Source organism: Schistocerca piceifrons, chromosome 5, assembly GCF_021461385.2.
Source record: "Schistocerca piceifrons isolate TAMUIC-IGC-003096 chromosome 5, iqSchPice1.1, whole genome shotgun sequence".
Lineage (NCBI taxonomy): Eukaryota > Metazoa > Arthropoda > Insecta > Orthoptera > Acrididae > Schistocerca > Schistocerca piceifrons.
Genome location: NC_060142.1, coordinates 154,865,376 through 154,882,755, shown reverse-complemented (window position 1 = coordinate 154,882,755; position 17,380 = coordinate 154,865,376). Strand labels below are relative to the sequence as shown.

General features: G+C 43.0%; 1 protein-coding gene across 1 annotated transcript in view; it reads right to left on the bottom strand.

Moving 5' to 3' along the window:
* The window catches only part of LOC124798647 (visual pigment-like receptor peropsin), a 203,507-nt gene that overhangs the window by 125,832 nt on the left and 60,295 nt on the right, over window positions 1–17,380 (bottom strand). Inside the window, exon 4 of the mRNA XM_047262144.1 lies at window positions 14,429–14,525. Within this exon, the coding sequence (XP_047118100.1) occupies window positions 14,429–14,525 (97 nt within the window). The remainder of the gene's footprint in view (window positions 1–14,428; window positions 14,526–17,380) is intronic.

The window sequence follows — 17,380 nt, the reverse complement described above, 5'->3', positions numbered from 1 at the left end:
TGGAACGAGAAGTCCTTGGTTCAAGTCTTCCCTCGAGTGAAAAGTTTGACTTTTTATTTTCAGACAATTATCAAAGTTCAGGCAATCACACATAATCAACTCTGCAACATTCCAGGACATGTTCAGATTTGATTGGACATATGCAGGATTTGACGGTCTACACACGGAAAAATTTGAAAACGTTCAAGTCTTCCCTCGAGTGAAAAGTTTACTTTCTTTATTTTCGTAAAGTTATCATCTGTCCGTTCGTTCATTCACGTCTCTGTTTACTGTAATAAGTTTAGTGTCTGTGTTTTGCGACCGCACCGCAAATCCGTGCGATTAGTAGACGAAAGGACGTGCCTCTTCAATGGGAACCGAAAACATTTGATCGCAAGGTCATAGGTCAACCGATTCCTCCACAGGAAAACACTTCTGATATATTCTGTACGACACTGGTGACGGCATGTGCGTCACATGGCAGTTGTCGACCCACCTAACTTGCACACTTGGCGAATGGGTAAAAAGATTCTTCTACCTTACCCGATTTAGGTTTTCTTGTGGATGTGATAATCACTCCCAAAAAAGTGATGAAAACATAAGAGTTTGTCACATAAACTGAAAATAAAAAGTTAAACTCTTCACTCGAGGGAAGACTTGAACCAAGGACCTCCGGCTCCGCAACTGCTGACGCTAACCACGAGACCACGACGCTCTTGAGCTCTGATTGCCCTTGATGTTGCCCATGTTGCACATAGACTACTTAGTTTGTATATTTTGCTTATTTTTTCTTAGTTCCACACATCTTCTTCCTGTTTTCTCGATTGATTTGTGTTCAGTTTTTCAAGGCCTATTCACTGTGCCAACTTATAACTAAATCTGAGGGGGAGTGCGATGGGGAGGTTCCCTTGTAAGGCCCATTCAGGCGAAATATTTAAGGCACGTGATGTGGAGACCCACCTCCTCCTACAGACGCAATTTGGGCAAAATCGGCGTGTCCCTGTTGGCGACCTCCCCTTGTCGGTTAAATATATTTACCAGGGGATGAAAGTTTCTAAGGAAACATCACCACAAGAATGGAAAAGGCATGGTTAACAAAAACGTTGGACTCCATCTTCCACAATTGCTTTTTGGACAGATGTACATTAGGGAGAGATCATGCTTCTGTGGACATAATTAGTGTGAGAAGTTTAAAAGGTGTTGCAGTTTGTGAACAACATAAAAATCCGAATAAAGAAAAACAAAAATTCTGTGAAGACCATAGAATGTACGTGAGCGAGTCAGCGGGCGCTAAGCTAGTTTAGTGTAAAACCGGAGGTGAAATACTGTATCTGTAAGTACTGTGCGAAGTAAAGTACTGCATGCAAACGGGCCACGGAGATTTCGTTTCGCGCCCACACCAGTGCAGCGCCCGGCGGGAGAAGAGCCACGCGGCTGCCCGCCCGGGCGGACTCGGGCAGCGTAGCTTCGGTCCCGGGGGGGCCGCACACGCCCGGAGCGCGACCCTCTGGTCACAGGTTCGTGAGGTTTGCCCGCTGAACGGGAAAACCGTGGTCACCGACGACCTCACTACTCAGTACTTGTGTGTTTGCTGTGATATTAACTCAGCTATGTTTGTATGCTCTTACAAGTCGTATTGATTGCCTCTATTAGGCTACAGCCTCACTGTATACAGGGTGTTACAAAAAGGTACGGCCAAACTTTCAGGAAACATTCCTCACACACAAATAAAGAAAAGATGTTATGTGGACATGTGTCCGGAAACGCTTAATTCCCATGTTAGAGCTCATTTTAGTTTCGTCAGTATGTACTCAATGGAGCACGTTATCATGATTTCATACGGGGTACTCTACCTGTGCTGCTAGAACATGTGCCTTTACAAGTACGACACAACATGTGGTTCATGCACGATGGAGCTCCTGCGCATTTCAGTCGAAGTGTTCGTACGCTTCTCAACAACAGATTCGGTGACCGGTGGATTGGTAGAGGCGGGCCAATTCCATGGCCTCCACGCTCTTCTGACCTCAACCCTCTTGAGTTTCATTTATTGGGGCATTTGAAAGCTCTTGTCTAAGCAACCCCGGTACCAAATGTAGACTCTTCGTGCTCGTATTGTGGACGGCTGTGATACAATATGCCATTCTCCAGGGCTGCATCAGCGCATCAGGGATTCCATGCCACGGAGGGTGGATGCATGTATCCTCGCTAACGGAGGACATTTTGAACATTTCCTGTAACAAAGTGTTTGAAGTCACGCTGGTACGTTCTGTTCCTGTGTGTTTCATGATTAATGTGATTTGAAGAGAAGTAATATAATGAGCTCTAACATGGAAAGTAAGCGTTTCCGGACACATGTCCACATAACATATTTTCTTTCTTTGTGTGTGAGGAATCTTTCCTGAAAGTACCTTTTTGTAACACCCTGTGTATTCAGAGGAAAAACCATTTTGACCGCCATAGGCTGTTTAATTTTTTGCAGAACATTTGAAACTTTTACTTCAACATTACTAGTTTGTTTCGACTCGTGGCAGTTTTAAAACGCACGAGTACAATTTTGACGCGTTTATCATCATGTTTAAAAACCATTTCATGTTACCTGAGAACCGGAACTTTTTCCTACACACAAGTTAATTTCTTTGTATATAAATTTTATAGTTGTTATTGTATTTATGCACAAGAAAACTGACTTTTTCGTGGGACGAAATTCATATTCCCTCGTAACACGAACTGATTTTTAAATACCGAATATCGGGGTTTTAACGTTTTGTAGGCTTTATTAATTCAATAATTCAACTTATAACTAGTACACTGGCTGAAAAAAATTGCAACACCAAAAAATAATTAATGTACAATAATGAGATTTCGGGAAAGCATTTACCTAGGTACCATATTTAAGTGATTAACATTGCAGAATCACAGGTTAACGTAAGCGCGAGATAAGCCATTGCAAATGTGAAATGCTGGTACATAAGTAACCGCCAGAATGTTGAATGCAAGCAGGCAAACTTGGGTGCATTGTGTTGTACGGGTGCCGGATGTCAGTTTGTGGGGTGCAGTTCCATGCCTGTTGCACTTGGGCAGTCAATACACAGACGTTTAATGCTGTTTGTGGAAGTCGCTGGACTTGTCGTCCAATGATGTCCCATATGTGATCGACTAGAGATAGTTCTGGTAACCATGCAGGCCGAGGCAGTATCTCGACATTCTGGAGGACTTGAAAAACTGAACACAGATCAATCGAGATAACAGGAAGAAGTTGTGTGGAACTATGAAAAAAATAAGCAAAATATACAAACTGAGTAGTCCATGCGCAACATGGGCAACATCAAAGATTGTGAGCGCTCAGGAGCGCCGTGGTCCTGCGGTTAGCGTGAGCAGCTGCCGCACAAGAGATCCTTAGTTCAAGTCTTCCCTCGAGTGAAAAGTTTATTTTCTTTATTTTCGCAAAGTTATGATCTCTCCGTTCGTTCATTGACGTCTCTGATCACTGTAATAAGTTTAGTGTCTGCGTTTTGCGACCGCACCGCAAATCCGTGCGATTAGTAGACAAAAGGACGTGCCTCTCCAATGGGAACTGAAAACATTTGATCGCAAGTTCATAGGTCAACCGATTCCTCCACAGGAAAACACGGCTGATATATTATGTACGACACTAGTGACGGAATGTGCGTCACATGACAGGAATATGTTGTCGACCTACCTAACTTGTACACTTGGCGAATGGATAAAAAGGTTCTTCTACCTTGCCAGATTTAGGTTTTCTTGTGGATGTGATAATCACTCCCAAAAAGTGATGAAAACATAAGAGTTTGTCACATAAACTGCAACAAATGAATGCACAGTTTTCCCTGTGCTCTGTCAAAACATATGTTTTTAACGTTTTCAAATTTTTCCGAGTGTAGACCGTCAAATCCTGCATATGTCCAAGCAAATCGGAAGATGTTCTGGAATGTTGGAGAACGAAGTTGATTATGTGTGATTGCCTGAACTTTGATAATTGTCTGAAAATAAAAAGTCAAACTTTTCACTCGAGGGAAGACTTGAACCAAGGACTTCTCGTTCCACAGCTGCTCACGCTAACCACGGGACCACGGCGCTCCTGAGCGCTCACAATCTTTGATGTTGCCTATCTTGCGAATGGACTACTCAGTTTTTATATTTTGCTTATTTTTTTCATAGTTCCACACAACGTCTTCCTGTTTTCTCGATTGATCTGTGTTCAGTTTTTCAAGGCCTATCCACTGCGCCAACTTATAACTAAATCTGAGGGGGGTGCGATGGGGAGGTTCCCTCGTCAGCATCTGGCTCGGAGTTGTCCTTAAGGGGATCACACATTGCCTATCTAACCCATGTTAATTTAGGCAAGTATTACACCCATTTCCGAAAAAAAACTATTTGATGCTGGACCTTAATATTTTTACTGTATATTACATGATGCTAGCAGAGTCAACTGTACTAAAATCTACTTTATCCATTTTATTGTTTTTAAGAAATACTTTTTTAAATTTATTAATAAAAAATATTAAGTTTTTTCTGCAGAAAACATTTTTTTGTGAAATTCCTAATGGAGGAATATTAATGAATGTAGTACCAGAGGTGGCTTTTTATGTTATGCAGAGTGTTGTGGACTGGCAAGACAGCCAATCCACTAGGAGGAAGCCGAAAGGCACGCGTTTAAGCTCACGCAGGCTGGCGTGAGGCCTGGAACGGGACAAGGAATTGAGATTAGCGAAAAAAGTACGTGGCTGCTAAAATACTTAACTTTAATCCATAATTGGTTAACATCGCTCTTGACGGTACTTGTTTTACAACATCAATAGTAACTGGTAATGGCGCCTTGCTAGGTCGTAGCAAATGACGTAGCTGAAGGCTATGCTAACTATCGTCTCGGCAAATGAGAGCGTAATTTGTCAGTGAACCATCGCTAGCGAAGTCGGCTGTACAACTGGGGCGAGTGCTAGGACGTCTCTCTAGACCTGCCGTGTGGCGGCGCTCGGTCTGCAATCACTGACAGTGGCGACACGCGGGTCCGACGTATACTAACGGACCGCGGCCGATTTAAAGGCTACCACCTAGCAAGTGTGGTGTTTGGCGGTGACACCACACAGAGTCTCTGAAAATTTCATTCATTTGTCTATGATAGTATCTGACATAATGGGGCATATGTACTGAAACTTTTAGTTTGCGGGAAATTGACTTAAAAGACAAAACTTTTTAAATTTGTTACTTACAGTTAATCAAAAGTGTCCTGCAGCATATGATGGCCCTTGTTTGCCCTCTAGCAGGTCTTCCAGCTTCTTTTTCACGTTCCTGAATGTTTGTCTTGCTTTCTTGTCCATATTAGATGCAGACCTGTCTGCATCGGCTATCCTCATTTTATCGCAATGTTGCAGCCCAGTGATCATATTTTCACCAGGATTAATTCCCAGCTTTTTCAGTACCCAACACTTTCCAATATTACCACAATTGAACGTAATAACAGCATCATGAACTCCTAGTTTCATTGTCTGCATGCCTACAAACAGAGTTTTAGGAAGGCGGTTCCAAATTATGCTGTTTAAACATTCATTTGGGTTCTGTGTCTGCCCATGCAGCCATTTCCTTAGAAGGTCAGGACGAGCCAGAATATGTTTAATTGCTGTAATAACAGCAACAGGAATAGAATGCTGGTGAGAATAAGATTCTCCAATTGCCTAAGCCCTATTGTATTTGCACCACGAATTTTCTCCTGATGGACACAATCCATGACATGGCTTGTCATCAGTAGAGGACTTATGGAAGAATATGGCCCAAACATCTCTCTTCATTGCCTCCAGATTTTCTTTATTTCTCCTAATTGCCTGCCCATAGTATACCTGCAAGTTTTGTATAACAACTACTAGCAATCACACTTGAACAAAAATAACCGCGTGTTTGAAAGCGTGTTGTTTACAAACAGCAGGAACAGAACGAGCGGTTCTAGGCGCTTCAGTCCGGGACCGCGCTGCTGCTACGGTCGCAAGTACGAATCCTGCCTCGGGCATGGATGTGTCTGATGTCCTTAGGTTACTTAGGTTTAAGTGGTTCTAGGGGACTGATGACCTCAGATGTTAAGTCCCATAGTGCTCAGAGCCATTTGAACCATTTTTGAATCGCACAGGCAGCTGGCACCGGCCGATTCCGATTAATGTTGTAGTGGTTGCGGAATGCACAACGTGCTAGCTGTTACGAACTACTGTTTTAATAAAATGCTCTGACAGCGTACGCACGATACTGTGAGATCCAGCGCTCCATTATGGTTCAAAATGGTTCAAATGGCTCTGAGCACTATGCGTCTTAACTTCTGAGGTCATCAGTCGCTTAGAACTTAGAACTAATTAAACCTAACTAACCTAAGGACATCACACACATCCATGCCCGAGGCAGGACTCGAACCTGTGACCGTAGCGGTGGCTCGGCTCCAGACTGTAGCGCCTAGAACCGCACGGCCACTCGGTCGGCGCTCCATTATGGCTAAATGCTATTTCGCACCAAACGTAACAGACGCCGTCCCCTCCACCTTTCTCCGACGCAGCTTGATTCGCACGCTTTTTAAAATTGCTCGATATTATGGCTCACCCTGTACGCACACGATGGTCTTCCCTCTCTGTAGTGCAATGTAACCGCCTGGAGCCCGGTCTTCTTGCAACGGTACATTTACGTGACCACTACTGCCAGCAGTTATCATATACAGTGGTTACATTGCTGCCAAATCCTTCTGCAGTATCACAAGAGGAACACCCACCTTCTCGTAACCCTATTACGCGACCTCGATTGAACTCAGTGGGGATGTTCATAGTGGCATCTTTGTCGCCTAAAGAAGTTCTTGACTAACATCAACTCACCAAGTCCAATTTCAAAAGTAACTAACGCTCACAATCCTTACAGTGTGCATTTAAAGTAAATCTCATTTGAATCCTCACAGTGGCGCCACTAATGCCACTCTTATGCGACTGGCGCGAATTTTGACGAGACATTGGAACGTCCCCTTTGAAAAATTATGAATGACAGTGCTGGTAAACTCTTTACGTTATTTGATTTTCAAACAGCTGTGCAGAACTGAACGTACTCAGACATCAATAACCTATACCTATCATGAATCAATTACTCAAACTACTGCAATACTGTGAGCGCCAATACAGCTAAATATAAGTTTCTAACTACTGAAGGCACTAACTACTGATAGGCATAGTTAGCAAATGAAAGATTTTGATAGACAACAAACAATGTATTTACCTTAATAATGTTCAAAAGTCATCATATATATATATATATATATATATATATATATATATATATATATATATATATATACACAGCACAGTCAGTGATTTTCATACAGAGCGCTACGTGGCGTCACCAACATAAAAACCTAAACAGCCTACTTACAACATCATCTTTCAGATGTAGAAACACGCATACCAACTTTCGTTTGCGTCGCACAACTCCTTTGTGTTTGTGCGATTTTTTCCTGCTTTGTACGTATACATAAGAAAATTGACTTTTTCGTGGGATGAAGTTTCTGTTCCCTCGTAACATGAACAGATTTTTAAATAACGGGGTTTTAAGAATATGTAGCATTTATTACTCTCTACTTATAAATAATAATCGAAGCAGACGCAATGAATTAAAATTTGTGCTGCAGCCGGGACTCGGATCCAGGTATTCTTGTTTGCTGGGTAGAAATGCTAACCATAACACTACCACAGTACAATCGTCAGTATTACTGCACGAACTACCTAAGCTAAGTGCCCTCTCCAAGACAAAGTTCAATTAATTTTCCCTTATATATTGTCACTGCGGCCAGGGCTCTCCGATATCGGCAAGCATCCCAGCATTAGACGGAACGGCTAGTGCTTGTGGTAGTGTAATGGTTAGTTTTTCTGCCTAGCAAGCAAGGAAACCAGCGTTCGAGTCCCAGCTGCAGCACAAATTTTAATTCATCTCGTTTGCTTCGATCATTATCGTAGATAATAAAAAGAGACTTAAATGTCTCAGGGAAACATTTAATTATAAATAATACATCAGATAATGGAGCAACTCGAACAGTTCTTACAAGTGTTCAATACGAGCACCATTTGTCACACGGCACGCATCGAGTCTACAGGTGACTTCTTCCCAACATTGATCAGCGTGTCTGGAATAAGTGTTGCAACAACTTCTTCAGTCCCGTTTCTCAAGTCCGACAGATCAGCTGGTAGCGGTGGCGCATACACGCGATCCTTTATGAACCCCCAAAGGTAAAAATCGCGTGGCATCAGATCTGTTGAACATGGAGATAATGTGAAACAAGCTCTGTCATCGCCGGCGCCTTGCAGCCATTCCAGAGGTAGGGTACAACGTCGCTTAACCAATGGCGTGCTGAGTTACGCACATGAGGTGGCGCATCGTCTAGCTGCCAAATACTGTTCTGTGGTTCAACTCCTGCCTACTGAGGAAAGAGCCATAGTTGTAGTGCGTCAAGATAAGAAACACCGGCACAGATGCTTTACCGAAGAACAGAGGCCCATAAACTTTCCGCCGGGATACGGCACAAAAAATATTCAGTTTATGGGAGTATTGTTGCAATTGTACCAACTCCTGGGGATGCGCAGATGCCCAAACGCGCACAATTATGTATGTTCACATTTACACTTAGGTGAAATGGTATTCAATACTGAAGACGACACGATCCAGAAAATCTTCATCATTATGCAGCATCACTGCGTTTGTAACGTTGACACGTAAACCGTAGTTTGTAGGCTTTAGAGCTTGTAACAACTGCAGAGACGTCACTGGAATTGCTAAGTGACGACTCACTTTACGAATTAATTTCTTGGAGCTACTCGTGAAGGACTCTTTCAATTGTACAACACTTTCTTCGGCCACTCTTGATCGTCCCGTACTCTTCCCTCTGCAAAGACAGCCGGTGTCTTCACACTGATGATACCATCTACGGTTGCCATTATCGCTTGGAGGATTACAACAGAACTTAATACGAAACGAGCGTCGCACTGTAACTACAGATTCAGTTCTCGCTAACTGTAAAACACAAAAATCTGTTCAAAATTGGAAATTTGTGGTAAGTTCTACAGGACCAAACTGCTGAGGTCATCGGTCCCTAGGCTTACACACTACTTAATCTAACTTAAACTAACTTACGCTAAGGACAACAAACACATCCATGCCCGAGGGAGGACTCGAACCTCCGACGGGGGGAGCCGCTCGAACCATAGCAGGGCGCCTGATACCGCACGCAACCCCGCGCGGCAAAATCTGTTCATTTGTCGCCATATTTGCTAGTAACGCTTTCTAACGGAAGACTCAGGAAACAGTCTATGCGCACCGGTATGCAAGCAAAACTGAATTGCTCTTTCATTTGATGTATTCTTTATAAGTTCAAGTTGAATATAATAAATGTTACGAAGCCTTAAAACCCAGATATTTATTTTGAAGTATCTAGTGTTACGACACACACGTCCCGGTATACACTGTGGAATGTCACAGGGTGAAAGTGTTACGCGGCATATTAGAGTGGAAATGGGAGAGTAAGGGTGTTCGACCAGCTGGCGTTACTCAGTCACGCAGAAGTATCAACAGCCACCAGCCGGGAAGCATAAATATTTCAACGCCGTTACTCGGTCAGGAAGACAGCAACCTCAACATTCTTGAGCGAGACTGCGAGCGAACTCAACAGAGCGAGCTCAACAGAAAACCTATAGAAGACAAAATACATTCAACAGCCAAGGTCGCATTAAATATTTCTTTCTTAAGGGGAGACGGAAGGCAAGAGGGCTTCAAAAATTCGATTTTTAGATTTTAGCATAATTGAAATGCCTGGTCTTTCCTGTGTGAAACAGTTTTTGTTTTATATAAATACGACAAATTTTTCGTGAAATATGATGGTTTTCTGACGCACGGTCTTTGCCCGAATGATCCTGACAGTTGGTGCAAGTACAGGAGAAGTGCCAGATATGACCACAAACATTCTTTATCTGCATCAGTAATGAATGAAATGAAACCTATATTTAGAGAGCTTTGTCAATATACCTTGTTGAAGAAACGCCTTCATGGAAAAACACAAAATTTATATGAATGTGTGAATTCTGTCATTTGGAACCGGTTACCGGAAACTGTATTTGTTCAGATTACAACCCTCAAATTTCGTGTTTATGATGCCTATTTATGCTTGAATGATGGTGTAATTAGAAAATAGGATGGTTTGGAATTATTGGTCATAAAATCTAGTGGAAATACTACAAAATCCTTGTTGCAAATAGGTAAGGAGAGAATCCGCAAAAGAGATTTTGTTGATTTAAAATGCACAAAAGAAGCCAGACAGAAAAGAAGAGGGACCAAGGGAAGAAACGAAGATCAGTATGACTCAGATGATGCTCAGTACGGTGCAGGAAAATTTAGTGGTAAGTAATTCTCATCAATAACTATACTAGAATTGCAATATTAAACTTTAAATGGATTTTTCTTAAAACTACATTTTCTTATTTACTATCAAAAACAGTCTTGATCACAATTTATTTATTATGGTGATCGGTTTCGACCACTACTGTGGTCATCTTCAGACCAATGAGTAAGAACCTCTGAAGATGAGCACAGTAGTGGTCGAAACCGGTCACCGTAATAAATAAATTGTGATCAAGACTGTTTTTGATAGTAAATATTTGTAACTCATTGATCATTGTTCTCTCCCGCAATGTATTCAAAAGTAATACATTTTCTTACTTTCAGGTACCATTATTTGATAAACTAATGGGGTTAGAAACATGATATTCGGTCAATTTGTACCGCAGATAATAAAAAGTTATTAAGAGTAAATGGAGAACCACCAAACAATTAGAAACTGTTTTATAATAATTCATATACAAAAAAGTTAAATTTTTTCTTCAAAACAATAAGAGGTATTATGACCATTTTACTTGTACATTGAGGCATATATGTTATAGATATGCAGTAATAACTTCATTGTTTTATTACTTATAGTTCTTTTGAAACGTGTTCTATTGAAAGTGTAAAATAGCGTTGGCAGTATTGGGATAAAAATTGCCTTCAGTCTCCCCTTAAAGACAAGCGGTTTCAACAGACTTCGTTGTTATCTTCAGGTCTGAAACGTTTTCTTGTGAAACATGTTCATTTTACTCTGGAAGATGATAGCAAAGTCTTCTGGAACCGGTTTTCTTTTATAAAGAGATATTTTATGCGTTCTTGTCTGTTGAATGGTTTTTAACAGTTGAAACAGATCGCTCTTCAGTACTCTCAAACTGAGAAAAATCAACCGTTAGAAGAGCGCATACCGAACTGCCTTTGTAACTTCATTTAAGAGATACTAGTTAGGACGCAACATCGCCCAACAGGGGTTTCACTATGCACCAGAGAAAATGTTACAAAATCGTTTAGCAAATGTAGCGGAGCTGAAGACTGCTAACGACTCGAGAAGAGCAGAACCGATTCAGTCGTTACAAATGACGTCGTACAGCGGGGTGTCTCCTCGACGACTAAACACTACACCCCCCCCCCCTCCTTCCCCCATCCACCCACTAGCCCAGAGCACTCGATCAGTGGGATCGATGAGTTCTTGTTGTTCGCACTGACTCTCTGGTTATGGTGTGATATCATCTTCTGTGTAAGACAGTTCTTGTGTTGGTCTTACACTTGCTGCCTTACAGGAGATTAGCGATCCGTAGCCACGGATAATGAAGTCCAGCATCCAGTACTGAAGTCAGCACAACAGCCAACAATGATGGACAGTCCAGGGGTCTACTACCTCGGCTCTGGTTCAGGGCAGAAGTTTCCCTAAAACTTGAGCCGGCCGTTGTGACCGAGCGGTTCTAGGCGCTTCAGCCTGGAACCGCGCTGCTGCTACGGTAGCAGGTTCGAATCCTGCCTCGTGCATGGATGTGTGTGATGTCCTTAGGTTAGTTAGGTTTAAGTAGTTCTAAGTCTAGGGGACTGATGACCTCAGATATTAGGTCCCACAGTGCTCAGAGTCATCTGAATGTGAACCTAAAGCTTGAGCACTGCACGACTCTGACGGTGTACCGTACCGGCGGGTTAAGTTGTGCATTCAGCACGACAACATGGATAACGGTAACGCGGTCCACCTGAGAGGGCAACGCAAGCGGTGATCTGGTAAGGACTGAGTACTCCCCGAAACGGCGTTTGAATCGATAATACACGTCGCGATCATCGCCATCTCCAAGCAGGGTTATCCACGTGGGGTGCATACCTCGCTAGCAGGTGGCAATCTATTGCACCAGGGTGACACACACTTCCACTCCGAGCTGATACAGTATCCTCGGCAGCCTCGAGTCCGCTGCTGGATTCAGAGGATTCCTCTCCGGAATACGTCTCCATTAGCCATCGCAGAGGACATGGCAACGATTGATGATCTGAGTAATAAGTGGAATAATCTCGAACATTGTTTTATTGCGTGTAACGACGCCACACAGGTCTTCGGTTTGCTTCCTGACAAAACAGTTGCGGTTTCCAGCCTGGCGGGTTTCAGCTCGTGCCAATAAATTCAATGGCCCATTGCGGACAAATTTCTTTCGGTCTTGTGAGAAAAAACGTGACTGTGAAATTTGTGTCTATTGTACAGGCTACTAATTATTTTTATTATGTAGTATTCTGCCTAGTGACAGGTCCATGTCTTCGTACGGAGAATTTCTGATTTTACTATTCCCTGTCTTCAGCTTCTTCCTTCAGTCTGTTGTATCTCCTTCCGTATTTCCTGTCGTCCAGATGTTGGATTCTTCTTCTTCCTCGTCCTGCGTTTCTTCTGAGTTTCCCTTCGATGACACCATGTTTGAGTCCCTCGTGTCTAAGTACATGTCCAATCCAGTTGGCCTTTCTCTGAAGAATTGTACGCAGAATACTTCTCTTCTCTCCTACTCTTCGCAGTACATAGTCATTTATTATGCGATCTGTCCACTTGATCTTTTCCAATCTCCTCCAGCACCACATTTCAAAGCTCTCTAAGTATTTTTTCTCCTTCTTTCTCATGGTCCATGTCTCTGCTCCATACAGTGCAATGCTCCAAATGTAGCACTTTATCAGTTTTTTCCTCAATGCCAAACTCTACTTGCTGGTCAGCGGAGTGCTCTTCTTGTTGAAAGCAGCTTTGGCCATGGCGATTCTTGCTCGGATTTCGTTGGTGCAGTGGGCATCCTTTGTGATAAAACTACCCAGGTACTTGAACTGATTCACATTTTCCAGTTCCAGATTGTCAACAGTTATCTTCGAGTGTTTCTCACATTTTGATATGCGCATCACTTTTAGTTTTTCGATGTCGATTCCCATGCCGTATTTTCTTCCCGTTTCCACCAAATTGTTCATCATGTGTTGCAGCTGTCTCTGATTTTTGGCGACCACTACCAGGTCGTCTGCATACTTGATGGTGTTGATGAGACGTCCTCCTACTTTGAAGTTTCCGCATCCTTTCAGCGTTTCTCTCGCCAGCATTTCTCCATACAGGTTGAAGAGACTTCGCGACAGACAACATCCTTGTCTCACTCCCCTTCCTATTTCCACACTGTTCGTTTCTCCATAGTTCAGTCGTACCTTTACCCTTTGTCCCAGGTACAAGTTCCTTATAAGTCTTCGATCTCCCCAGTTGATTCCTATTTCCTCAAGGATGTTCAATTGACTCTGTCGAAGACCTTCTGCCAGTCTATAAAAAATGCGCAAACTTCTTCGTTAACGGCCAAAACTCTCTCTGACAATATCCTCATCATGCCAATGGCATCTGTGGCCCCTTTTCCTTCCCTGAAGCCAAACTGGTCTTCTCCCATCACTCTACTAATAGAGGACAAAATTCAAATGGTTCAAATGGCTCTGATCACTATGGGACTTAACTTCTGAGGTCATCAGTCCCCTAGAACTTAGAACTACTTAAACCTAACTAACCTAAGGACACCACACACATCCATGTGCGAGTCAGGATTTGAACCTGCGACCGTAGCGGTCGCGCGGTTCCAGACTGTAGCGCCTAGAACCGCTCGGTGACAATAGAGGACAGTTATCTTTGCTGCGAACCAACAGATATACAGCTTCAGTAAAAATAATCAGGTGTGTGACTGCGTCATTACTTTGTTGTTATACTGACCATCATTTCTGTCACTGTTGCAGCCGTCCTAATAAAGCACCAATCATAATAATAATAATAACAAGAACAAATCGAGAAATGACAGTAGAGATAAAGACGGCGTCCACCCCCTCCCCTTCCACTACTCGCAACACTGTCGCCAGCAACTATTTCCCGTTGCACTGTGCAGAAAACAGAAATTCTCTTTGGCACAATGCAGCGCGTCTATCCTGAGAAGACCACAGGACAACAGGTGACTCATCTAAATAGCGGCGGGGCGCGCAAATAACTTGGCGGAGAGGAGGCGGTGTTATTTCTAGAGGAACGCCTGTTGTGTGCAGTCACCTAACTTACCTTCCCCAACCGAAGAGCGGGGGCGTGGCCCACGCCGCCGACGCCGCCCAACACAGCAACACCGCCGCCCAGTAGTAGCGCAGCCGCGGCCGCCCGTCTGCACACACCAGAAGCACACACAGGAGTTAAACACTGCGCTGCAAGGGCACACTGCCAAGTTCTGTAAACTACGGGGCGAATAACGCTGCGTTATACCGCTGACCATTGAAGTTGCAACACCAGGAAGCACAGTAACCTACAAAATTTTACTTATTGCGCATAAGAAGAATAAGTGACTCACATTGAGGTGACAAAAGTCACGGGATACCTCCTAATATCCTGTCGGCCCTCCTTGTTCCTGTCGTAGTGCAGCAACTCGATGTGTGACTGACTCAACAAGTCGTAGAAAGTCCCCTGTGGAAATAGCGGGCCTTGCTGCCTCTGCAGCTGTTCATAACTGCGAAAGTGTTGCCGGCGCAGGATTTCATGCCCGAACTGACCTCTCGGTAATGTCCCGTAAATGATCGATGGGGTTCATGTCTGGCAGGGCGAATCATTCATTAGAACTGTCCACAAGGTTCTCCAACCATTAGCGAACACTCGTGGCATGGTGATATAGCACATTTTGAATTCACCAGACAGTTCTTGCTCTATTCTTACTTTACACACTGTTGCTTTCATTGTCATTTCCGTTAAATTGATCAGCTTTAGTGGGATTCTAAATTCTTTCGTGATCTGTATAATTTTCGTCCTATGTAGGCTGTCGTACTCTTGCTTAATCAATGTACAACTGATGTTGCTTGCCATACTCATAAAACTTGTCTAGCAATTGTCTTAATAAAAATATCTGATCCATCGTGGATCTGTTCCTCCTAAATGCAGCCTGATAGTCTCCCAATATGCCTCCTATCATCCCTTCATGGCTGGAGGCTACGACAGGGAGATGTGATCTCTACAATGTTATTTAATTTAGTTTTAGATACGGTGATGCGGCAAAGGCCGATAAACCTAGGAGGGAACAATACTTAATTGGCAAGTTCAAGTGGTAGCATATGCTCATGACGTAGCATTAATGGCAAGGAATGTAAGGGCACTAAAGGGGAACTAGGATACGTTAGAGGAAGCAGCAAGAATAGTAGGTTTAGAAGTAAACATAAACAAAACAAAGTATATGGTGATGGGGGAGCCCAATATAAACGGACAAAAGACTTCAATAGTAATGAATGGGAAAGAATATGAAAGAGTGAAAACATTTAAATATTTAGGTTTTGTAATAACAGAGGACAATAAAGTAGCAGTAGAAATTCAAGAAAGGATACCGAGTGGAAATCGTTGCTATTTTGCCTTGCGGAACGTATTTAATTCCGGGAGTGTTTGTAGGAATACAAAAATCAAAATTTACACGACCGTATTAAGACCTATAGTAATATATGGATCAGACGGCTGGGTACTGACATTAAAGGAGGAGAACTGGTTATTGAGATGGGAAATAAAGATACTGAGAAGGATTTTTGGAGCAGTGAGAGAGAAAGATGGGTGGAGAGTAAGAACAAATGTAGGAATACAAAAACTTTTTCGACAGATGGATATTGTTGTTAAAATTAAGCATGGAAGAATAAGATGGGCAGGACATGTACAGAGAATCACAGAAACTCGGAGTGTCAAGAAAGTTTTTATGGAAAAACCTGACGGGAGAAGGAGAAGACGCAGACCCAGGAAAAGGTGGTTGGACGATATAGAAGAAGATCTAAAGGCGATGGGAATAAGAAATTAGAGAAGGAAGGCTACGGACAGAGAAGAATGGAGGCATGTGATACAGGAGGCCAAGGTTCTTCAAGGACTGTAGAGCCAACCAAGAAGAAGATATGGCACATAATCATCCATAAAAATTCCATCACGTGGACATGAAGTCCATGTATGGCTGCAAATGGTCTCCAAGTAGCCGAACATAGCCATTTCAAATCAATGATTGATTCATTGGACCAGAGCACCTAGTCCATTCCAAAAACCTTTAGCCCACACCATTATGGAGCCACCACCAGCTTGTACAGTGCCTTGTTGACAACTTAGGTCCATGGTCTCGTGGGATCTGCGCCACACTCGAATCCTGCCATCAGCTCTTATCAACTGAAATAGGGACCCATCTGACCAGGCCACGGTTTTCCAGTCGTATACAGTGCAACCGATGTAGCCACGAGTCGAGGAGAGGCGGTGCAGCCGATGTCGTGTTGATAGCGAAGGCACTCGCGTCGGTCGTCTGCTGCCATAGCCCATTAACGCAAAATTTCGGGGGTTTTTGGTATAGTGTTGCTTGTCTGTTAGCACTGACAACTCTACACTAACGTCGCTGCTCTCGGTCATTAAGTGAAGGCCGCCGGCCCTTGTGTTGTCCGCGGTGAGAATTAATGCCTGAAATTTTTGGTATTCTGAGCACACTCTTTACACTGTTGATCTCGGAATATTGAATTCCCTAACGAGGTTCGCCGATGACATTGTAATTCTGTCAGAGACAGCAAAGGACTTGCAAGAGCAGTTGAACGGAATGGACAGTGTCGTGAAGGGAGGATATAAGATGAACATCAACAAAAGCAAAACGAGGATAATGGAATGTAGTCGAATTAAGTCGGGTGATGTTGAGGGTATTAGATTAGGAAACGAGACACTTAAAATAGTAAAGGAGTTTTGCTATTTGGGGAACAAAATAACTGATGATGGTCGAAGTAGAGAGGATATAAAATGTAGACTGGCAATGGCAAGGAAAGCGTTTCTGAAGAAGAGAAATTTGTTAACTTCGAGTATAGATTTAAGTGTCAGGAAGTCATTTCTGAAAGTATTTGTATGGAGTGTAGCCATGTATGGAAGTGAAACATGGACGGTAAATAGTTTGGACATGAAGAGAATAGAAGCTTTCGAAATGTGGTGCTACAGAAGAATGCTGAAGATTAGATGGGTAGATCACATAACTAATGAGGG